Source organism: Nicotiana tabacum, chromosome 22 (genome assembly GCF_000715075.1).
Source record: "Nicotiana tabacum cultivar K326 chromosome 22, ASM71507v2, whole genome shotgun sequence".
NCBI classification, from domain to species: domain Eukaryota; kingdom Viridiplantae; phylum Streptophyta; class Magnoliopsida; order Solanales; family Solanaceae; genus Nicotiana; species Nicotiana tabacum.
The window spans coordinates 221,545,956-221,571,190 of record NC_134101.1 but is presented as its reverse complement, the minus strand read 5'-3'; the positions used below and the strand labels follow the sequence as shown (position 1 = coordinate 221,571,190).

At 41.1% G+C, this 25,235-nt stretch overlaps 1 protein-coding gene across 1 annotated transcript; it reads right to left on the bottom strand.

Moving 5' to 3' along the window:
* Positions 1-1,116: 1,116 nt before the first annotated feature.
* Positions 1,117-2,752, bottom strand: LOC142176290 (uncharacterized). Its single transcript, XM_075243420.1, has 4 exons — positions 2,639-2,752; positions 2,249-2,572; positions 1,807-2,200; positions 1,117-1,673 (listed from the first exon to the last, which is right to left on the bottom strand). Exons 1-4 carry the CDS (start codon positions 2,750-2,752, stop codon positions 1,117-1,119), a joined length of 1,389 nt encoding a protein of 462 aa, XP_075099521.1.
* Between the last annotated feature and the right edge of the window lie 22,483 nt (positions 2,753-25,235).

The window sequence follows — 25,235 nt, the reverse complement described above, 5'->3', positions numbered from 1 at the left end:
TCCATGATCCATGTCTACCACTTATATTGATCTCGTCAGCCGTAAAATATAATAAAGAAGGTTAGATAAAATGTACGTTGGTGCTCGGCAAGTATGATCGGGTGCTAGTCATAGCCCTCCAGTTTGGGTCGTGACACAGGAACAAAGGCAGCTTGACAGTTATCCACCAATCTGTCCATTACTCCTTGCATTCTTGTTGTTATCACTTTGGATATGATCTTGTATAAAACTGTACAACATGAAATAGGTTTGTAATCTTTTATGTTAGTTGGGTTTTGGACTTTTGGAATCAGTGTGATTGTTGTGCAGTTGATGGCCTTACACATTTCAGCATTCTCAAAGAACTCTTGCACTGATGCATTTATTTCCTCACCCACAATGTGCCATGTTTTTTTAAAGAAGTATGAATTATAACCATCACACCCTGGGACCTTGTTGTCATCTATGCCCAGTAGTGCTTGCTTCACTTCTTTCCTACTGACTGGTTTGATTAGCTGTAATTGTTGGCTCATGTTCAACACATTGCCATTCTTCATTACTTCATAGTTGATCATTGGTAGTTGTGTAGCTGAACTACCAAGTAGCCCCTTATAAAACTTTAGGATTTCTGCCTTTACCTCTTCTGGACAATGCGTCAAAATCTCCATTGCTATCAGTGAGTCTACCAATGTTATTCCTTGCTTGTCTATTTTACACATAGGCAGTAAAAGGCCGTATTAGAATCTCCCAAGTTAAGCCACTGAACTCTGGATTTTTGTTTTGCAATGCTCTCCTCCACCATTAGCCATTTCTCCAGTTCCAGTTTAGTAGTTCTTTCCAACTCTATATAGATTCCTCCTTGGTCAGTCTATCTCATCTGATTTTGTATACTTTCTAGTCTTTCTCTAGCCTCCTGTATCTTGCTCTCAATTCCACTAAGCTCCTTTTTATTCACCTGCTTCAGTAAGCCTTTTAGCTTCTTTAGTTTGTTTCACACTATCAGTATTGTTTGTCTACTCTTTCCATGCTCCTATCGCCTCTGTACAATACCTTCAAATGATAGTAAGTTTACCAGTGCAATTCAAGAACTTGAATGGTCCCCCCCCCCAGCTTGTCCACTTATATCAAACTTCACACTTAAGGGGCAATGGTCAATCCAGGATTCATTATCATCCCCTCCATAATAGGCCACATTTGAATCCATTCAGCATTTACCAGGATTCTATCAATTCTACTATGCACATGGTTATTTTTCCATGTGTATTTTCTTCCCACAGTCTTCAATTCAGCTACATTTGCATCCACCAAGAATTTTTTGAATTCCCTTATCTCCATCTCCTGTACAGGAGTTCCATTGAATCTATCTTCACTAGTTAGGATTGTATTGAAGTCTCTCATTATAAGGCATGGGTTCCCTATGTTTACCACTGATAGTAACATCTCTTGCCATAGGTTCTTCCTATCTTGTATTGTATGTTTCCCATAAACAGTGCATAGATGGAATAATACATTCTGCTGAATTAAAGTTACTTTCCCCAAAATGAATTGTTCATGTTTTCTAATAGTTGTATAGTCCACCATATTAGATTCCCATGCTATCCAAATTCTTCCCCCAGGCGCCTCATTATAGTTATCCACCCATCTCCAGTTGTTCAGAGCTTTCTTTAACACAGAGCTGGCATTACATTGCTTCACTATATGTTCAATTATTGATATTAATACTACATTATTTATTCTGCAATTATTTTTAGTTCTTTTTGTTTATACACCTTATTCAGACCCCTTACATTCCATGAAATGAAGTTCATCATGATGTAGTAAGTATACCTGGAGGTCCACCGCTGTGTTCCTTGCTATGCATTCCCTTTATACATTGATTTTTAGACATTTGAACAATTGTTTGAGCAATATCAACTAGACCTTTGAATGCATTTCCAATATTCACTTCCTTCTCCCTTGTCACATCTAAATGCTTCTTAGTAGCTGATCTTCCTATAGCTATTTGCCATTGTGCCTCAACCTCTGAGATGCTTTTGTGTACAATAGCTTCTTCCTCCAGTTGTTCATTAACTCTTCCTTGCGCATCAATTTTGTCAACCTTTGGGTCAAGTACTCTAACTTTCCTCCATTCCTGTATTTGTATCCCTTCCCCATTCTTCTTCCCTTCATCCTGCCTCAATTTCCTTTGATCCTTGCATGTATGACCAAGCTGGAAACATTTCTGGCAATAGATTGGTTTCCAGACATAGTGCACCAATTATTCCAACACATTCCCTTTAGGATCAAAGAGCTTTATCTTCTCTGGTAGAGGACTAGTAACATCCATCTCTATTAGTACACTTGCATATGATATTCTCTGAGCAATTGTCGTACAAGCATCAATATATATTGGTTTCCCCATTCCACTTCCTATTTTACTTAATGCTTGATTACTCCAATAGTTTAGTGGAAGGTTTGGGAGTTTAATACACAAGGGAATAGTTCTTAGAACCTCTTCACTAAAGTCAAAATTTTCTGACCATTGCCTCACAATGACTGGTCTATTATTAATTGTGTAAGGCCCATTCATGACCGTCCTCTCCTTGTCCTCGTTCTAATTAAGCAGGACTATGAAATATACCTCATTATGGTAGAACGCCTATGGTTTCTGCACACTTGCCCACTGATTAGTAATAAACCTTTCAATTTTTCCAATTGAAAGTGTATTCCCCACTACATACAGTATTACAGCTCTATTCCATTTCTCATTCTCTTCCACAATGTCTTCCTCCATTAGCTATACAACTACTTCCCCATCCTTCATTGACGGGGGTATATAGTTGAGATTCATACCTTTCACAACTAGCTTATTGTCCTGGAGTAATCCTGCCCATGATCTACTCTTTTCAGCAGTTGGACTTGCAGTCTTCACTTATGGATCCTTGAGATTCTCCATAGGAATAGTCTTCTGATCCTTGCTTGAGCTTGCATGTACTGTTCCATTGAATTGTACCTGACTTGAGCTAGTTTTCTAAGTTAAATCCCTAATTTCACCGTTTCCTTTGTTAGTGTTCTCTACAATGCTAGTTTCTTGTTCAAATTCACTGGAGTTGCTGCGATCTTATGAGACTTGTCCAGATCTGGCCAGCTATCATCATTGTCATTGTCCTGTTCTGTCTCTTCCTCCTGGATTTGGTCCCTAGCTTTGGCCTTGCCTTTCCCGTGTTCACTCGATCTAGTCATCAGATCTTTTTGGTCTAGTACCGGTACTTTTGTAGCATTCTTCCTCAGTCGTCCTCTTCCTCCCATTTCGGATGAGTGTGAAGGTTAGTCAGTCACCTAACATGCGCCGAGAGAGAACTTTCAAAAAGAATAGTTTATTAAACTAAAAAAATTGTTATATTTCCAAAATAGATTGAGGTTGCTAAGAATTCTGGAACAATGTAGAGTCTAAGGAATCTCAATTGAGGTATGTATGACTAAAACCTCGTCTTTTAGAAATTGAGCTCTGTCGGTGTTTGTGTAAATATGGTAAGATTAAAGTTGAATTGTTGTATTGATTGTTTTTTCACAAGAATTTGGGATTGCAACCTTATATGCATGAAAGATGTATCCTATATAATTAATGTGCTATTCTTGATAACTTGAAAAGGTTCAAGGAATATGAATCATGTATTGAAATGCTTAGACCTTAAATTGAGATTGAAGATGCATATATTGTGCCATCTATGTGAAGTCTCATCTATGCTTACAATTTTATTTGCTATTGTGTGCACATATTATCCTGATTACAATCCTAACATTGAAAGTGGAAATGATGTGATAATTGTGGCCCTAAGTGCCAATAAGTTGATATAATAGATGTGAAATAAAGATTCAAATGAGATGATCAATGAGAAAGGAACAACGCCTAGGTAAGGTGGCCTAGCCGATCAAGCCGTGATTGGACACCATGATGCACACATGGTGGTAATGTGCTGATATTGAATTCCAAAAAAAAGGAAATGAAATGATGATTGAATTATATGACTCAAATGAGGCAACCTTGCCAATCGGGTCATGATCGAACTCCGCTCAATATAGAGGTGGTATTGTGAACAATGCTGAATAGTATGAAATGTCCCAAACTAAAGGCTATGGAAACATGATATGAAAATTGTATGATTCTTTTACTTTGATAATGTTGTGATCGCTTAAAACTTTTGAGTTATACTTATGATTTCCTTATTTTTGTATGAAAGTTCTTTCTAACTAGATGGTGTTTAGTTATACATACTAGTACTATTCCATGATACTAACGTCCCTTTTGCCGGGGACGCTACATTTTAAAATGAATGTAGGTGGCTCCATTGTGGATAATGTCGATCGCCGTACCGGAGTACCTTTTTCTCAAAGTCCTGGTGAGCCCCTTTCTCCTTCAAGGGGTTATATTGCACATCTTTTGTTGTGGACTTCCACTTTTGAGGTATAGCCGGAGCCTTGTTGCCGGCATTATCACACTTGTCTTTTGTATCCTTAGAGGCTCTGTAGACATATTTGTGGGTTATGTACGAGTGTTGGATGGGTCTATGAACTATGTTGTAATTACAACTCTTGCTTCTCTAAAGTGTAATTGTATGGAATCTTGGAAACTTCACTATGGTTTAAGGTTGTGTTATAAAATGAACCAACAATGTTGAATGTACTATCTTTCCTATTGTCTGAATAAACAGAAGCATAGTTTCCTTAATCGTATTAAGTTGGGTAAAAAGTGTATGTTAAGGCTTGCTTAGTTAGGTTCACTCGATTCTTCGGGTCGACCATAATACCCTCGCTAGACACCACGTGACATAAGAAAGCCACTGACCCAAGCAAAAACTCACACTTGGAGAACTTTGCATAAAGCTTCTCCTCTCTCAATCTCTGCAACACAACTCTCTAGTGCCCCGCGTGCTCCTCCTGACTACGTGAATATACCAGAATATCATCAATGAAGACTATGACAAATGAGTCAAGATACGACCGGAACACGCTGTTCATGAAATGCATGAACGTTGCGGGGGCATTGGTCCACCCAAAAGACATCACCAAGAACTCGTAATGGCCATATCGGGTCCTAAAAGCTATCTTAAGAATATTCAAGTCCCTGATCTTCAACTAGTGATAACCTGAACGGAGATCAATCTTGGAGAACATTCTCGCTCCCTGAAGCTGGTTAAATAAATCATCAATCCGAGGCAAAGGATACTTTTTCTTAATTGTTACTTTGTTCAACTGCCTGTAATCAATGCACATCCTCATTGTGCCATCCTTCTTCTTCACAAATAGAACCGGCACACCTCATGGCGACACACTAGGCCAAATAAACCCCTTATCAAGGAGCTCCTGCAGTTGCTCCTTCAACTCCTTCAACTCTGTTAGTGCCATACGATACGGTGAAATTGAAATGGGTTGAGTGCCCGACACCAGGTCAATACCAAAATTAATATCCATGTCCAGTGGCATGCCCGATAGTTCTGCAGGAAATATTTCGGGAAAATCCCTCACAACTGGAATAGAATCAATACTAGGAGTCTCTGTACCAACATCCCTATCAAAGACTAGATTTGAAAGACAACCCTTCCCAACCATACGATGGGCCTTCAATAATGAAATTACCCTACTGGGAACATAATTAGTTGAGCCTCGCCACTCAATCTGTGGCACACCAGGCATAGCCAATGTCACTGTCTTAGCATGATAGACCAAAATAGCATGATACAAAGATAGCCAATCCATGGCTAATATAACATAGAAGTCTACCATACATAACAACAATAAATCTACTCGGGTCTCCAGACCCCCAATAGTCACCACACAGGAATGGTAAACACGATCTACAACAACAGTATCGCCCACCGGAGTAGATACATGAACAGATAAAACAAGAGACTCATAGGGCGTATCCAAATAACGAGCAAAGTATGATGACACATATGAATAAGTGGAACCATGATCAAATAATACAGAGTCATCTTTACGGCAGACTCAGACAATACATGTAATAATAACATCTAAAGGAATAACATCGGGTCTAGCTGAGAATGAATAGAAATGGGATTGACCGCCACCTGATCGACCTCCCCCTCTAGGGCGACCCCTAGCTGATTGACCTCTAGCCCTAGCTGGGTGGGTGGGTGATGGTGAAGTAACTGGCGCTTAGGACGATGCCTGAATCCTCTGTTGAGAAGAACCCCCAAGACGATGAGGACACTACATCCTCATATGACCCAACTCTCCACACTCATAGCAACTCCCGGGTATTGGGGACGGGGAATGAAGGGAACCCCTAGCACCGAAATGACTAGCAGATGCACCTGGCATAGAAGAACCCTGAGCTGATGGAGCTCGGGATGAACTCTGGGCTAGAAGGGCACTGAGTGGTGACTGGCCCTGATGAGAACTATGAGAACCATGACCCGATGACACCCCACGATAACCTGGGCAAGCTAGTTGAGTAAGCCTGAATGGACGGCCTCTACCGTGCTGAAACTAACCCCTTGAACGACCACCACCATAACTACCAGATCCTCGAGGCCTCTTGGCCTCCCTCTCCTATCGCTCCTAGCGACGAACTGACTCAATCTCATGAGCAATGTCAACAACCTCCTCAAAAGTAGCACTAGACACCCTCTCCCTGGTCATGAGAATACGAAGCTGATACATGAGGCCATCCAAAAACCTCCTAATCCTCTCTTTCTCTGTCGGAACCAACCAAATAGCATGACAAGCTAACTTCGAGAACCTCATCTCATACTGCGTCACAGTCATCTCTCCCTGATGAAACCACTCGAATTGCCTATGCAACTCCTCTCTGTCAGACTATGGCACATAGTTCTTCAAAAGGAGAACGGAGAACTACTGCCAGGTAATAGGTGCTGCACCAATAGGCCTACGCCTCTCATTAGCCTCCCACCAAGTGAAGGCAGCTCTAGAAAACTAAAAAGTAGTGAAAGCGACCCCGCTGGTCTTTAAAATACCCATTGTACGAAGAATCCTCTGACCCTTGTCTAAGAAACCCTGGGCATCCTCGCCCTTTGCACCACTGAAAGTCAGAGGCTGAAGTTTATCAAATCTCTCCAATCGACGCTGCTGGTCTTCTGGCATAGCAAGAGCTATATAGTCCTAGACTGGTACAACCGCTGGGCTAGATGCGCCCCCGGTGTCTCAAGTCCTTATATGACCTACTCTGGTGTTCGAATGGTGGGAGTCTGGGTGCCTTCCCCAGCCTCAGAAGTAGTTGTGGTTGTAGTACCTAAGACCATCTGAGCTAGGCCAGAATCACAATGGGCACAGCTAGTGCCTAAGCTGGTGTTGCTGGAGCGTCCACAACTGGGACCTGATCCTAAACTAGGGTGGCTGGTGGATCTATATGTTCCTCCCTTACTGTTGTGCGGGCCATGCCCCTGCCCCTACTACGGTATCGAACGCGTCCTCGGCATCTAGTGGCCACAGCTGGTGGTACTAGTGGTCATCCATCCTGACTGGTAGCGCATGTCCTCACCATTTGTGAGAGAATAGAATAACAGAAGTATAGTACTTAGATCAATAGATTCACACGACAAGAATTTCAAGAATATGAAGTTTTTCGTAAAGGTTCCGCAACATCTCGAGGATAAATACAGACGTCTCCGTACCGATCTGTGGGACTCTATTAAACCTGTTGATGACTCGTGAGACCTATGTAACCTAGGCTCCAATACCAACTTTTCACGACCCTAAATCCGGACCCGGGCGTGATAGCGCCTATCGTGAAACAAGGCCAGCCGACACAACTCCTAATTCATTTTTGAACAATTATAATAACACAATTTATGTCATTAACATGCTAATAATCACAAAATAAAAGTGAAATAGTACAATTTATGGAAAAACCAATACAGCCCGACATCGGGGTGTCACTAGTCATGAGCATCTAACATAAGTCTAAGAGTATGAGAGAGCAGTCTATTACAAAAACTAATACAAGGGAAAATAAGATAAGAGGGAGAAGCACTGGGCTGCGAATGTCAAACAACTACCTATTGATCTTGGAATCGCCTACTGGAAGCAATCAGCACCCGCTAGCGGGACTCGAAGCTCATGAATCTGCAAACATGGTGCAAGGAGTAATGTGAGTACGCCAACTCAGTGAGTAATAATAAACGAAGGTTGAGTGATAAGAAAGCACGTAAAATACAGTAAAATGCTACAAAGAGGCAGGTAAAAATCAATAAAGTACTATAATACAGTGAAGCTTGTAAGAAAACACCTTATTTTAGTGAAAACCCTCTTTAAAGCATCTTTTAGCTGTTAAACAAGTAAATGATAAAGCAGCAAGAACAAATAAACAATGTAAAATCAGCCCCTCGGGCACAATATCAATAGAATCAGCCCCTCGGGTAATAACATGGAACAACATTAGCCCCTCAAACTATATCACATATCACACTAGGTACCCGCACTCACTGGGGGTGTACAGACTCTAGGAGGGACCCCTTATGGCCCAAGCACAATATCAAGCCATCTCGTGGCATAATCAAATAGGCTCTCGGCCTCATATCAATTCACCTCGTGGCATAACAACTCAGGCCCTTGGCCTTGTAATCATAAATCAGTACAATATTGTTGCGGCGTGCAGCCCGATCCCATATAAATCCTCACAACACAGGCCCTCAACCCTACTCAGTCAGAAATCTCTAAAAGCCACTCGGGCACAGTAAAAATATGTTGCTCATCCCAAAATATCATTTAAGATGTCAAAATAGAGTAAACATGGCTAAGTTATGAAAATAGTAGAATAAAACATGACTGAGTTCAAGTATGAGATCAAAACAGTAAGGAAATAGCAGTAAAAATCCCCCTAAAGGTCCAAATAGCTGGCACGAGGCCCAAATATAGCATTCAGCCCAAAACATGATAATAACAAACCGTTTTCAATAACAAAAACATGGTAACACAGCCATACGGGACAGACTAATTCACAATCCCTAACGGTGCATGACCCCACGCTTGTCATCTAGCGTGTGCGTCACCTCAAAATAGCACAATGATGTGTAATCCGGGGTTTCATACCCTTAGGATAACATTTACAACCATTACTCACCTCTACCCGGTCCAAACTTTAGCTTGAGCTTCTTTTGCCCCTTGAATTGGCCTCCGGATGCTCCAAATCTAACCAAAATCAGCACATAACCATCAAAATATGCTAAGGGAACAAAGCCCACTCAAAAGTAATCAAAATACAACGCAAATCCCAAAATTAACCAAAACCCGACCCCCGGACCCACGTCTCGAAATTTGATAAAATTACATCAATGACACCTTATCTCCCCACGAGTTCATACATATCAAAAGTACTAAAATACGACAACAAATGTCCCCTCAAACCGTTGCTCAAAGGTCTTCAATCTCAAGCCCTAGTTTCCCAATTTTTAACCCTTAATTTTCATTTATTTTCAAGCCAAATCAGTGAAATAACTCCATAGAAACGAGTTTAGGGTCCAGAATCCTTACCTCAATGAAATCCCTCTTCAAATAGCTCCCTCAGGCTCAACCCCATATGAAAATGATGAAGAAATAACTCAAAATCGCGAAGGAAATCTTTTATACCTTCTCGCCCAGTTTTTTCGCACCTGCGATCCATTTCTCGCTCCTGCGCAACCGTTTCTGCGGTCCCAAGCACCGATTCTGTTGTCACCACTTTTTGCCTTCTGCACCTGCGACCCTACCTCCGCATCCGCGGGCCTGCATGTGTTGTTCACCTCCCGCATCTGCGGTTTCACTCAGGTATGACAGCAATGGAAAAAACTTCAGCTGCCAAAACCCAATTCAATCTTCCGCCAACCATCCGAAATCACCCCGAAACCCCCGGGACCTCAACCAAAAGCACAAAAAAAGTCCTATACCACTATCAAAACTTATACCAATCTTCAAAACACCTCAAATAACATTGAATCGACCAAAACACATCAGATTCAAGCCTAAGGTTCCAAAAATCTTCCGAATTACGCTTTTGATCAAAAAATCTATCAAACCACGTCTGAATAACCTAAAATTTTGCACATACATCCCAAATGACACAAGGGACCTACTGCAACTCCCAGAATTCCATTCCAACCCCTCTACCAAAATCTCATCTACCAACCGGAAAATGCCAAAATTCCAATTTCGGCAATTCAAACCTAAATCTACTACGGTCCTCCAAAACACTTTCCGATCACACTCCTAAGTCCCAAATCATTTTCCGAAGCTATCCAAAACATCGAAATTCACATCCGAGCCCTTTTTCAAATAAGTCAACATCTGGTTGACTTTTCCAACTTAAGTTTACTCAAAAGAGACTAAGTGTCTCAAACCTTTCCAAAACCATTCCGGATTCAAACAGACTAACCCGATACCACAGAACACGAACAAATAAAGTATAAAGAAGCATAAATGGGGGAAACATAGTGGTAACTCTTAAAACGACCGGCCGGGTCGTTACAAGATCAACCGGAATATAGCATGAAACACCGACAAACCAACTTATACCAATAGTGTATCACAATGATAATATGATATAACTAATGTGAGCACGTGATTTTTGCCCTATATATGAATTATTCCCATGATTCAAACAAATGATTTTTCTTTCATTATTTGGCAATTTTGTGCATTTTTGTGTTATTTTTGGTTAATCGTTGAATTTTATCTGTGCATTATAATTCATATGAAAAACACAAAAATATTCATTTGCATTTAGGATTTAATTTCATATTTTGGTATTAATTAGGAGATTAATTTGTTTTAGAACGAAATATAAAGAAAATAACAAAATGGTTCGTTTTGCATTTTCAGTTTAAATTTGTATTAGTTTGCATTTTTTAAGGAATTAATTAAGAAATATATTTTTTTAATGTAATTTGATTGTGAGTTTTTATTTCATCATTTTTGATAAAAAAGCAGAAAAATATATAAAATGGAAAAAGGAAATAAATACAAAACAATGAAAAGAGAAAAAGAAAATAAGTCAAATAAAAGAAATGAAAACAATGAAAGAGGCCAGCCCAAATTCTTTAATTCCCAATCCGGCCCAAGACACGCCCCATCAGCCCATAACCCGTTCCCACCCGGTCCAATTCTTTAAACTCCAAACGACGTCGTTTTAGGGTTCGATCGCAGCCATTGATTCTTAATCCAACGGACGAGATCATCCTAGGATTCCCCTATATAACTGTCCGAAACATTACCCCCACCCCGGTCCCTCGTCTTCCTCACCCTACCTCTCCTCTCAAACCTTAATCCAAGCCGCCACCAAACCCCTCGCCGGCGGGAAATGCAACATACGTCGTTCACCCCCAAACTTACACCACAGATTCCCCGTGAACTCCTCTTTACAACCATACTATTGGTTTCCCTCGAATCACAACCAAGGCTGTCGAATATGGATTTTAAATTTTCCGGCCAAGTTGTTACTTTGTCCAAACCAGCCCAAAATCACACCACACCGTCCCCAGACTTCCCTCAACGCAAATCCATGAACATCTTCTTTCGAATCTCGGTGAAGCGGCTCGGATTTCAAATCTAAGAATTTTTCTGGCCAAAAACCCTAACCCAAAATCTTTGTGATTTTGGACCGTAATATCCTTAGCCATGTGTTCTCTTGTAAAAACACATGGTTAGGGATGTTATGTGTCAAAAATCTGGAAAGATTCGGACGTCAACGACTGGCCGGAGTTTTTCGTGCTTCAGTGAGTTTTCCTGTTTCATTCTTTTACTTGCATGAGTGAAGTTTTAGTTACAGTTTTGATTTCAGTAAGTGTTCTATTAATTTTATATTTTATTTTGTTTATTAGTATAGTTTAAATTTTCTTTTTTTCTTGTTCCATCTGTTTTAATCAGTGAAGCATCTTCTCATTTTTAGTTTTGTTTTAGTTTGATGCATGTGTCATTTGTTAGTTAATCATAGTTTTAATTTCAGAACCGTCGTAATTGATTAGTTTCGATTCGATACAATTTTGTCCATTAATTTTTAGCTAGATGTTTAGGTTAATTTCAATTTCTTTTTAGTACTGAATTTGATGTTCGAATGGTCAATTGTGAGCTTATTGGTTAAAAGTTAGTTTAATTTCATTTAATGTTGACTATTAGCTTAAGCTTTGCTTTGATTGATCCTGGTCTCCTGATTTCTAATTTGTTTGAGTTTGTGTGATTGAACAATTGGGATTGGTTAGTTCAATTAGTTAATTTTTAAGTTCTAATTAATCAGTCCTAGTTAGTTTTGAATTAATTTAGGGGGTTGGTTATAACTGTTGAAAATTTAGGTAGAATCAATAACTTTGAGAAGCTTTCAGGGGTAGTTTAGGCATGGAAAAGGGTAATTCTGATAAGAATAGTAATTTCAAAGTAAAATAAAGGATAGTATAGGTATTGCATGGGTAGAAGAATACCCTAGGGCCTTCTAGAATAGGATTTTTGTGTACGTTTCAGCACAATAGAGGTGCTTACTTGAGTAAAAAGTTAGAAATAAGAGGACTAAACTGAAAATAAGGGAGGGACTAAAAAGAAACAAAAAATCTGATTCACCCTCTTTTGTTACCTATAAAAGGGCATCAAGTGTCTTGAGGAAGGGGGTTCTTTTCAGCCATTATTAGCTCCCAAAACTCTGGCCATTATATATTTCAGATCTGAAGCAGCTTTCTAAAAAAAAGACCAAAAATACAAAACCAAAAGTTAAAAAAATAAATATACAAACCCAAAAATGTTAATGTTCCATTGGGCATTGAGTGACTTTCAATTCCCAGCTTTGATTTACCACTTCCTAATTCAGAATTTGGTTGTCATGACTTAGCAGTCTTCTGGGTCCATTTTTGTTGGTTCTTTGAGTTCATTTGAATCAATTCAGGCCCTTCAGTTGATGCAGCAGTCGAGTAGTGTGTTACTTAGTGTTTGGTGAAGCTTTTTTTGTGTTAAATCACACTTGTTTGGTTGTTGTTTGAGATTGGTTTCCGGTGTTTAATTCTCCCTGAGCTGCTGAATATTGTTCTTGGACACTACTGCTATTTCAATTGCTTCTGCTACATTCTTATTCTTTCACTGCAATTCAAAAACCAGGTACATATCCCGAAGTTTGACGCTATTTATCTTCATTTCACTAGAAATATGAATCAGGATTGAAGTGAACTATCTGTTATGGAGTTGTAGTTTAAGTGTGATATGATTTTGGCATTAATGCTTAATATATGTAGTTCATCTGTTTCATTATAATTATATCCTTTGGTTAAAACTGGTGATGCATGTCTGATAGTCGAGTTATGTAGCTAAACAGATTCTCATTGGACTGTTAAACTCATTGACTTCATTGTAGGTAGAAAACTTGTTTAGGTTGGTTTGGTACACACATTTCATAATTGATTTCTACAGCTAGATATGAGTTATTGGTATTGTTAAATATGGGTTATGCAAATCCAAATGTCTCATGCTATTTGTATTCAAATTGAGCTCATAAATCAGGTGGGCCATGGCCCATGTGGGGATGGGATTTGTCCTTGTGAGGGCTCGATCTCAGGCTGTCAAACAGACTGCCCTCATGAGTTTAGGCTGCCTAGAGGATTCGATCCCAGGTGCATTCATCTGTCACCTGGGCTTCCTTATCTCCTGCCTGACCGTAATATTTGGGCCGTTTCTGAAGCCCATCAGTGGTCCAACTCGTTGTTGAGTTTAGACTACTGAATTTCAGTGCATAATTTCACTGGATAGTTCAGTTCTCACATAATTAGTTTTCTTTCTTCTTTTAGAGACAATTGATCAATCAAAAATTGTAGTCACTCTCAGATGGGCCTTTTAATAAAATGTTGAGACGAACCTCGCCAAACAAAATCATATACGCGGGGCCTTCAATAAGTGGTTATTAAAATACTTAGAATCCGAGGGGCAGTTTAGTGAATTTCACGGCCTTCCCCAAAATAATAATACGTTAGAATCTTTAGGCACGATTTAATTAAATTACTTTTCTTAAATTCGGATACGCATTGATGCGGCCCAAATCCCAATCTCGACTAAGTCAAAATGTGTCAACAACCACGGGCGCATTGATGCGACGCGGTTCTAGACACATTTTCATGACGTTGCAATTCTCATAAATAATAATAATAATAATAAAAGCGGTTTACGAATAAAAGGCACATAGGCTAGCATGTAATAAAGTAAGATAAAATCAAATGCAACAGTTAAGCGACCGTGCTAGAACCACGGAACCCGGGAATGCCTAACACCTTCTCCCAGTTTAACAGAATTCCTTACTCGGATTTTTGGTTCGCTGACTGTAACAGAGTCATATTTTTCCTCGGTTCAGGATTCAACCGGTGACTTGGGACACCATTAATATCCCAAGTGGCGACTCTAAATAATTAATAATTAAATCCCATCCCGATTGTCCTTTAATTGGAAAACTCTTTTACGCCCTTACGGGGTTGTAGGTGTAGAAAAGGAGGTGTGACAGCTCTGGCGACTCTGCTGGGGAATGAACCAATCTCTGGTTCACGGTTCAGAATTCGAGCTTAGATAAATTGTTGTATTTGGTTGTATCTGATTTTCCTACATGTTTTGTGCTGAATGTGCTAAATGTTACCGCTTTGATATTATCTGTACTATATATAAACTGTGCCGACACCCTTTTATCTTCACCTCCGGGGATGTGCTTACTGGTTGAGACTCCCTATTCTGTTAGTGTCATACCTTGAAATAAGAAAGAGGTCGGACAAGTTACGAAGCCGGACGGCCTTTTGGTTCCCGGTAAGTTGCCCCCTCCTCGACTCGAGTTGTCCGGGTACACAGTCTAGAACACCGACTCAGGATTTGAACATAGAATAACATGAATTCATGCCGGATCCCTAGTAGGAACGTTTATTTGCATCATGCTGCATTTGACTTAGGGGACTCAACACAGGGGTTGGGTCCGTCTAGGGCTAGCAACCTGAAATGAAAGGACCATCCTAATGCATCCTACTTGCTCTGTACATATATATATTTTTCGAACCTGCATGTTGATCTATTTCTGAATCTTGGGAATGTTGAAAAATCGAGAAAAAAAAATAGAAAAAAAGAGAGAAATAACAGAAAAACCAAGTACTGTCGAAACTCTGCCGAAATTTTGAGAAAACGGAAAAAGAGGAAAATAGGAAAAAAGAGTCTTTTATTTTCGGACAGTTGTTTGTTGAAAAAGAAAATGGAAAAGAGTCTTTATTTTAATTTGGAAAAATAGGTTGTTTTATTGTTTGTTGAAAATGAAAAAAAAAAGTCGTTATTTTGTCTTGCCATGAAAAATGAAAATCAAAAAGAGTCTTGTTTTAAAATGGTTTGGTTAATTTGCCCGAACTACGCCGGTTTGATTCTCACAGGGTGTGGGATACGTATGCAACCCTCATCGGGTCCAACCTTTCCTTTGCAAAAATAGCCCAAAAAATGTCAACATTTTTATTTTTCGTCGTAAATAAGTTAGTTGATGCCGTTTTGTCAAAAATAGCCAAATGTTTCCAAACGAAACGCCGGAAGGCTGACCTTGCATAAATAGCCACCTTTGGTCATGTTTTCATTTTTCAATCCTCACAGCCTTAAGTTATCGTCCTCAAGGCGTTGAAAGGCTGTGTTCCAATACCGGGTCTTTTATTTTAATAGTCGTCTTGTCATAAATAGCCGAATGTCCCTAAAAGTAACGCTGGAAGGCTGACTTTGCAAAACGGCCATCTTGGTCAATTTTTTATTTTGACCGGTTGACTTTCGCAGCCTTAAAATCTTTGTTCCCGAAGTGCTGAAAGGCCGCGTTTGAGAATCGAGTTCTTCATTTTTAAAAAAATTTGAAAATATATAGGTAATTTTGAGTCAAAAATGTAGATAGTTTTTTTTTCTTGAGTTGAATAATAGTTTTTCTTTTGCTTAATCGCCTTAATAAATGTGCAGGATGAGCACAATGCTAAATGAGCCCTTTTTAATAATGACCAAAATCCCTTTTGAGTTGCGATTATGGTGGAATGATTTAGGCAAAGAAGGGCAAGATGAAGTGAAAAAGTATTTGAAAGATCTCCCGGATTTATTAGACATTCAGCCTCGGGGGGATATTATCAGGGCATTGGTCACTTGTTGGGATTCGGCACATAACGTATTTCATTTCTCGGACTTTGAGCTTACCCCGACATTGGAAGAAATAGCGGGGTACATCGAAAGTGATCAAGCTCTGTTGAGGTTCAAATTCTTAATTGCTCCCAGGGCCGTTACCGTACACCGGTTTTTGGATTCCTTGAAAATACCCCAAACGGTTTATCATCCAGATTTTGCAAAGGGTTTCTGGAGTTTCCGCTTCATATATGGCCACGTGGGCAGGTTCAATAATCCAGACTTTAAGCTATGCAGTAGAAGTAACCGACACAAATGGGAGGAATACATACGGGTGGCTTTTATGATAGCCTTTTTGGGCCTCGTAGTATTCCCAAGGAAAGATGAAAATATTGATTTGAAATTAGCTAGGGTCGTCAGTACCATGCAAACCATGGGAAAAAGCACTTTAGCACCTATGATCGTGGCTGACATCTTCCGGGCTCTCACTGCTTGCAAAGCTGGGGGCAAATTTTTTGAGGGATGTAACTTGTTGTTACAAATGTGGATGACTGAGCATTTATGCCACCGCTCTCAGCTCTTGAGTTATGGTTCATTTGAGAAAACTTGTATAGGAGAATTTTACACAAGAATCAAAGGGGCTAGTCTACCTGAAGGAGTCACGGCTTGGACATCATTATTTCGTACCCTCACTGGCAGCCAGATACAGTGGGTGCTTGGATGGTTGCCTGTCGAAGAAGTCATATATATGCCAGCGGCCAGGCCTCATTTTCTGTTAATAGGACTCAAAAGCATCCAGCCCTATGCGCCATATCGAGTTCTGAGGCAACTCGGGAGGTATCAAGTAGTACCAAGAGATGAAAGATCTGAGTAACCAAGTAGTCGAAATTAGTCCTGACGGTCGGTTCCTCGAAGAAGAAGTTCGCCAAATCTGGAGTGAGTGTCAACATTTGATGGTGAACACTTGTGTGTCAGATAGGGCTAAAGGGGAAGTTGCCCTGGGGTATCATGATTGGTTCAAATGTGACGTGGCGTGCGGGATACCAGCTAAAAGACCTCATCTCGAAGATTTCGCCGAGTCATCCAAGAGCAATGGGGTTGGTTAGCAAAAGAAGAAGGCTATCGAGCTGAGATTGGTAAGCTGAAGCAGCAAGTTGAGAGTCTGAAATTCGAGAACAGTGTACAGGTTGCCGCGGATCAAGGTGAGAAGAACAGACTGGCTCGAGAAAACGAGACGCTTAGGGCCCAAATCTAGCAATTAAGAATAACCATCGATAAGCAACCAAGTAGCCGATTAGACGAGCAACTGATAAAAGGGGTGGAAAATGAAGTCAGTGAATGTCGGGATGAGTTAGAAAAATTAGAGAATATCATGGCAGAGCTTAAGGCGCAGTGGGATACAAGAACAGAAGAGCGTCGCCAGTACTTGAATCAGTTGAAAAGGGACCATGCGAAAATTGTTGCCGATTTAAAGAGAAAAGTGGTTGCCCTTGAGGGTAAAGCGATTCGGCAGGCTAGAGATTTTGGAATTAAAAGCGGACATTGTTATGACTTGTTGGCCCAAATGGAGGTAGAAGTGAAGCAGTTGCAAGATCAACACCTGCAGGACTCTCGAGCTTTAAAAACGTGCATCGATCAGATAAGACGCTTGCTTATAGAAAAGAAGCAAACAAAAACAGGATTAGAGCCATTGCTCATGCCATTTTTAGGAGATGCCGGGTTTGTGAAGACATGACCTATACTACTTTTGTCTCAGCAGTAATGATCTATGTGAAGCGAACAATGAATGAATTAGAGTAGCTTGAAAGGGATTTGGATCCTAGGCCCGCGGCGAGGCCGAACGACGCCCCGCAGACACCTAAGTTTGAAGCACTAGAGTATGCATAGTCATCTGTAGTTTTCTACCTTTTGAGTCTGTCTTTTGTCTGTCCGTTGTCTTTTCAGGTCAAGTATGTTTGCAGTCTTAGAGTCTGTGTTTGCTTTTAATTTGCGTCTGTTAGTTTCATTACGAAAAGTGTTTAGTTTGTAATAGTTTGTTTTAGTAATGAAAATTGAAAATTTTTTTAAAAAAAATCTTATTTCCACCCTTTATTTTTGCATTTATTTTCATGAACTACGCTTGGTCTGATTCGTGCGGGGTCATGATACGTAGGCAATCTCCATAGGATTCGACCGCAATCATAAAAACAAAATGTAATAAAGAGAGAGAGATAAAAAGAAGGGAGCGAAAATAAAGAGAAAGAAAGAAAAGAGCGGAAAAACAAAAGAGAAAGAAATAGAAGGAAGAGGAATAAAGGGATAGAGTGAGAAAATTGAAAGAAAGGTAAAAAGAAACAAAGCACGAAATGTCGGGATGACGCATGCAATCGAGAAAACGCATAATAGAAATGATTAACTATATAAGTGCATTCATGCCAACGTGTGGTTGTCAAATCTGTTAAGACTTAATCGCTAATAAAGTGGTTGTTTAAATGTGTGAGTCCAGGCAGGTGGTTAGTCGATTGGCAGTTCTGGCAACTCACCCGTACAACACCCGGTCGAAAGATAAAGTAAACATGACAGGACAGGACTCTGAAATCAGCTTCGTGGACCCTTCAAATGAAGTTGAGTTAACAGATGTGGGTGCTATGAAAGAAGAGATGAGGAAACTAAAAGCGCAAATGGCCGAAATGCATCGGGCATGGTCTCAGGGACATCCGACACCACTATACCCCGCTAATCCATCTTACATCCCACCTCTGGCTCAGGCTCAGGAGCCCACCACTCCCCACACATCTTCAGCCTTCTCCTATCACACCCAGGGCTATGGTACCACTTCATACGCCCCTCCAGCTCCACCACCCAAACAGAACCCTCCCCCACCTATAGGTCCAGTCTTCGTGGCACCCCAGCATCATTACATAGATCGTCCAGTGAGCCTCTATTCCAAGCCCACGACACCCAAATTTACCCTCTTGAACCCACTTTTAAAACGCCTGAGCCATATGCCTATACTCCCCATTTTGAAATCCCGGGAAAAGTTGAGAAACCGGCTAAGAATGCAGAATAGGAGGAAGTGATTCGTAAAGTCAAAAGCCTGGAGAAATCCTTCAGGAACATGCATGGTTTAGGCAACCAAGTCAGCGTTGCATACAAAGATTTGTGCCTTTTCCCTGATGTTCAGCTGCCTGCGGGGTTTAAAATGCCGAAGTTTGACTTGTATGAGGGGCACGGCGACCCGGTGGTCCACCTCCGGGGTTTCTGCAGTAAAATGAGAGGAGCTGGGGGGAGGGATGAATTGCTGATAGCCTATTTTGGTTAAAGTTTGAGTGGGTCCGCACTAGAATGGTACACGAGACAGGACCCCGGCCGATGATATACATGGGATGATTTGGCACAAGCATTCATTGGCCATTTTCAGTATAACCTTGAGATAGTCCCCGAACTTCTGTCATTGTTGAAGCTGGAAAAGAAGCCCGGGGAAAGATTTAGAGAGTTTGGTTTCCGCTGGAGGGAACAAGCAACAAGGGTTGATCCTCCGATGAGGGAGAGTGAGATGGTAGATTACTTCTTGCAAACATTGGAGCCTACCTATTTTGGTCATCTAGTGACATCTGTCGGAAAGTGGTTTAATGAAGTGGTAAAGATGGGAGCCATGATTGAAGAGGGATTGATGTCTAACAAAATCTTGAGCTACTCGGCATTGAAAGCAACCACCCAGGTTATCCAAAGCGGTACTGGTGGCGTGCTGGGAAAGAAGAAGTTGCTACGGTTGAAACTAGTACTTGGTCCAGGCCCAATAACCCTCCACCCTACTACAACCAACCCAAACCCCACCATCTAAATTATCTATATACCCATATGGCCCACCAAAACATTACTACCCACCACCAGAACCACACTTGTCTGTTCACCACGCCCAGACGTATACTCAATCCCCGACGCACCCACAATGGCGTGCACCGGTTCTCCAAAACACATATCCACCTCCACAGAACACCTATCCACCTCTCAGGGCTAGTAGACCAGGAACTGGCTTTCGCCCAAACCAAGCTTTTAGAAATGATAAGGCCCCGAAACAAAAAACATTTACTCCGTTGGGAGAATCTTACACCTCTCTTTTCCGCAGATTGAAATAGTTGGGAATGTTGACCCCAATTGAGCCCAAAGTACCAAATCCCCCTCCCAGAAACCTGGACCATTCTGTTAGCTGTGAGTATTGCTCAGGTATGCCGGGGCATGATACTGAGAAGTGTTGGAAATTGAAGAACGTCGTGCAGGAACTTATTGATAATCGTCGTATTGAGGTACAGGCTCCGAAGGCGCCAAACATTAACCAAAACCCGTTGCCAGCACATCATGAGACTAACATGATTGAACTGATACATAAGGGAGCAGAGCCTAAAAAGCCCTCGCAGACAGTCATGATGATCCATTCTATTGAAGCCAAGGGAAAGGCAGTTGAGGTAAAGCCAGCAATTCAGCCGGGAGATATAAAAGACAAGCCAGTGGTAGTAATGGGGAAAGGGCCATTTGTCGATACAGAAAATCCAGAGCCAACCAAGTTAGTGGTAACAGGGGCATCATCTGCGCCCGTGGTTGTTGTGAAAGGGGCCTACATAGAACTAGTTGTCATAAAGCCGGTAGTCTAATTACTCGTGGCTGATAGTAAAGCCGTGCCGTGGAAATATGACAAGGTAGTGGTGACATACAAAGGAAAGGAAATTGAGGAAGAGAGTTGTGAAACACAAGGATTAACTCGGTCGGGACGTTGTTTTGCTCCCGAATAGTTGAGAAAGGCTAGGGGTAGTAAAGACAATCCAGCACTAGTCAAGAAGGCTGTGACGGAAGAAGAAGTAGAGGAATTTCTAAAAAAATGAAAGTGCAAGATTATTCCTTTGTTGAACAATTGAGTAAAACACCGGCCCAGATCTCGTTGTTGTCATTATTGATCCATTCTGACGAGCATTGCCGAGCTTTGATGAATATATTGAATGAAGCTCATGTGCCCGACAAAATTTCAGTGAACCATCTGGAGACAATTGCCAACAAGATCTTTGAGGTAAACAAGGTAACATTTTCTGATGGTGAACTGACTGTGGAAGGCACCGAACACAATAAAGCTCTCTACTTGACGGTCAAGTTTGAAGATTCAATGGTTACTCGGGCGTTGATCGATAACGGGTCAAGTGCTAATATTTGTACGTTGTCCACATTGAACAAGTTGAAGATTGACGATGATAGAATCCTAAAAAATAGTGTTTGTGTTCGAGGGTTCTACGTAGAGGGAACAAACACAGTGGGGGATATTATACTCGAATTGACTATTGGCCCAGTCGAGTTCACTATGGAATTTCAGGTGTTGGATGCTGCAGTGTCCTACAATCTCTTGTTGGGTCGACCATGGATCCACACGGCCAAAGCAATGCCTTCCACACTGCACCAAATGGTCAAGTTCAAGTGGGACAGACAAGAAATCGTTTTATATGGGGAAGATCCCACATGCGCCATGAATGATGCCATTGTGCCCTTTATAGAAACTGAAGATGATAAGGGACCGTGGGTTAATCAGGTCTTCAACACAGTCCCAGTGAATAGAGTGCCTGAGGGTAAAAGCATTCCATATCCCAGGGTGGCAGCTGCGACCGTCTTGGTAGTATCAGAAATGCTGATTAATGGGTTCGTGCCAGGAAAAAGGTCCGGGGGCTGAGCTTCAGGGCATTGTTCAACCTGTTTCTCTGCCCAAAAATCTGGACACCTTCGGACTGGGGTTCAAACCAACAGCGGCAGATGTTAGAAGGGCTCGTAAATTGAAAAAGAAAGCTTGGGTTCTTCCCAAACAAATTCCACGCTTGTCCAGGTCCTTCGTCAGGCCGGGTGGCAAGAAGCAGTCATTGGCAAAGGTGTCAGGTCCACTGATTGGTGCAGAGGGGAACTTGGATAAGGTGTCCGAGAGGGTATTTGCTGAAGTGAACATAGTTGAGGCCGGGGAAGGGTCAAGCAAAGCAGATATACAGTACATCGGACCACATGCTAACATCAACAATTGGGAAGCTACTCCTCTTCCAATTCGGAGGGAGTCGTGGTAGTGGGTTTTGATTTCCTTTTGTCACCTGGATTATTCCAGGGTTTGTAATTCAGTTGCTATGTTCCATCCGTTTGGATGAGTTAAAACCCTGTTATCTTTACGTTCAATGAAATGCAATTTTCTTATTTCTTCATTCCTAATTTTGTTTCCATTTTTTCTTTTCTTTTGTATAGTTCTTTTTATGCTGATATCAATGATATGACATGCATGAGAAATCTTTGGCCCAGTTTTAAAAGCCAATCTAGCTCAGAAATAATAATACAAGAAATCGAGTGTGATGATGGGGTGGATTGTAACGACGATGAGGCTTATGAGGAAATTAGTAAAGAATTAAGTTACTTTGAAGAAAAACCCAAACCTAACCTAAATGACACAGAAGCAGTTAATCTAGGGGACCAAGACAATGTGCAGGAAACTAAAGTAAGTGTTCATCTGGAGCCATAACTCAAGGAGGAGATAATTAAAGTTTTGTTTGAATAAAAGGATGTTTTTGCATGGTCGTATGATGATATGACAGGACTAAGCACCAATTTAGTGGTTCATAAATTACCCACTAATCTGGCACTCCCTCCTGTCAAGCAAAAGTTGAGAAAATTCAAAACGGACATAAGTGTAAAGATCAAAGAAGAAATTACCAAGCAATTTGATGCAAAGGTCATTCGGGTTACACGGTATCCCACTTGGTTAACTAATGTTGTGCCTGTGCCGAAGAAAGATGGCAAGACCAGGGTGTGTGTCGATTATCGAGATCTTAACAAGGCGAGTCCAAAAGACAATTTCCCACTGCCTAACATCCATATACTGATTGACAATTGTGCCAAACATGATATTGGTTCTTTTGTGGATTGTTATGCGGGTTATCATCAAATTCTAATGGACAAGGAAGACGCAGAAAAGACGGCATTCATCACACGTGGAGAACGTACTGTTATCGGGTCATGCCGTTCGGTTTGAAAAACGCTGGGGCAACTTATATGAGGGCCATGACAACAATATTCCATGATATGATACATAAGGAAATCGAGGTGTACGTGGATGATGTGATCGTAAAGTCTAGACAGCAGTCCGACCATGTCAGAGATTTGAGAAAGTTCTTTCAAAGGCTTCGCAGGTACAATCTTAAGCTCAATCCTGCAAAGTGTGCTTTCAGGGTGCCATCCGGGAAGTTGTTGGGGTTTATAGTCAGCCGGCGGGGTATTGAATTAGACCCGTCGAAGATCAAATCTATTCAGGAATTGCCACCTCCAAGAGACAAAACTGAGGTGATGAGTTTGTTAGGAAGATTGAATTATATCAGTAGGTTCATTGCTCAGCTCACGACAACTTGTGAGCCGAATTTCAAATTGTTGAAGAAAGACGCTGCAGTCAAATGGACTGATGAATGTCAGGAGGCTTTTGATAAGATAAAGGGGTATTTGTCGAACCCACCCATGTTGGTCCCGCCAGAACCAGAGAGGCCTTTGATTCTATATCTGACGGTTTTGGATAATTTATTCGGCTGTGTACTGGGACAACATGATGTCATGGGTAGAAAGGAGCAGGCTATCTACTATCTCAGCAAGAAGTTCACATCTTACGAGCTTAAGTATACTCATCTGGAGAGGATATGTTGCGCCCTAACTTGGGTGGCACAAAAGTTGAAACATTATTTGTCATCCTACAACACCTTCCTCATATCTCGCTTGGACCCATTGAAGTATATTTTTCAGAAGCCTATGCCTATAGCGAGGCTTACAAAGTGGCAGATCCTACTTATAGAGTTTGACATTATCTATGTGACACGGACTGCGATGAAAGCACAGGCACTAGCCGATCATTTGGCTGAGAACCCCGTCGATGAAGATTACGAACCTTTAAAAGCTTATTTCCCTGATGAAGAGGTGATGCACATTGATGAATTGGAACAAGCTGAGAAGCCGAGATGAAAACTTTCTTTGATGGGGTTGCAAATATGAAAGGCGTGGGAATAGGAGCAATACTTATTTCTGAAACAGGTCAACATTACCCTGTTACAGCTCAGCTTCGTTTCTACTATATGAACAACATGGCAGAATATGAGGCGTGTATATTGGGATTGAGATTAGCTGTAGATATGGGTGTATGGGAAGTCTTGGTCATGGGTAACTCGGACCTACTGGTACACCAAATTCAAGGAGAATTGGAAACACGAGATTTAAAACTTATACCATACCGGCAATGTCTGCATGAGCTTTGTCAGCGGTTTCAGGCTATAGAGTTCAGGCACATTCCAAGGATTCATAATGACGTTGTCGATGCTTTGGCTACTTTGGCGTCGATGTTGCATCATCCAGATAAGACTTATGTTGATCCGTTGCAGATTTAGGTCCGTGATCAGCATGCTTACTGTAATTTGATAGAAGAGGAAATCGACGGCGAGCCGTGGTTCCATGATATCAAAGAGTACATCAGGACGGAAGTATATCCGGCACAGGCCACCGGTGATTAGAAAAGAATGATTCGGTGATTGGCAAGCGAGTTTTTCTTTAATGGAGGGGTGTTGTACAAAAGGACTCCAGACCTCGGGTTGTTGAGATGCATACACTCAAGTCAGGCCACATCTATCATGACTGAGGTACATTCCGGAGTTTGTGGACCGCATATGAGTGGGTACGTTCTAGCAAAAAAGATTCTTCGAGCAGGTTATTATTGGCTCACTATGGAGCAGGATTGTATTAGTTTTGTGCATAAATGTCATCAGTGCCAAGTGCATGGAGATTTGATTCATTCTCCACCATCAGAACTAAATACGATGTCCGCACCATGACCTTTTGTTGCATGGGGCATGGATGTTATTGGGCCAATTGATCCAGCAGCGTCAAATGGGCATAGGTTTATTCTGGTAGCTATAGACTATTTTACCAAATGGGTGGAAGCTAAGATGTTCAAGTCTGTGACTAAGAAAGCTGTGGTCGACTTTCTGCACTCAAATATCATTTGTCGGTTTGGGATTCCGAAATTAATCATCACGGATAATGGGGCTAATCTTAATAGTCATTTGATGAAGGAGAGTGAGCAGTTTAAGATTACCCATAGGCATTCTACTGTATACCATCCCAAGGCAAATGGTGCGGTTGAAGCGGCCAATAAGAATATAAAGAAA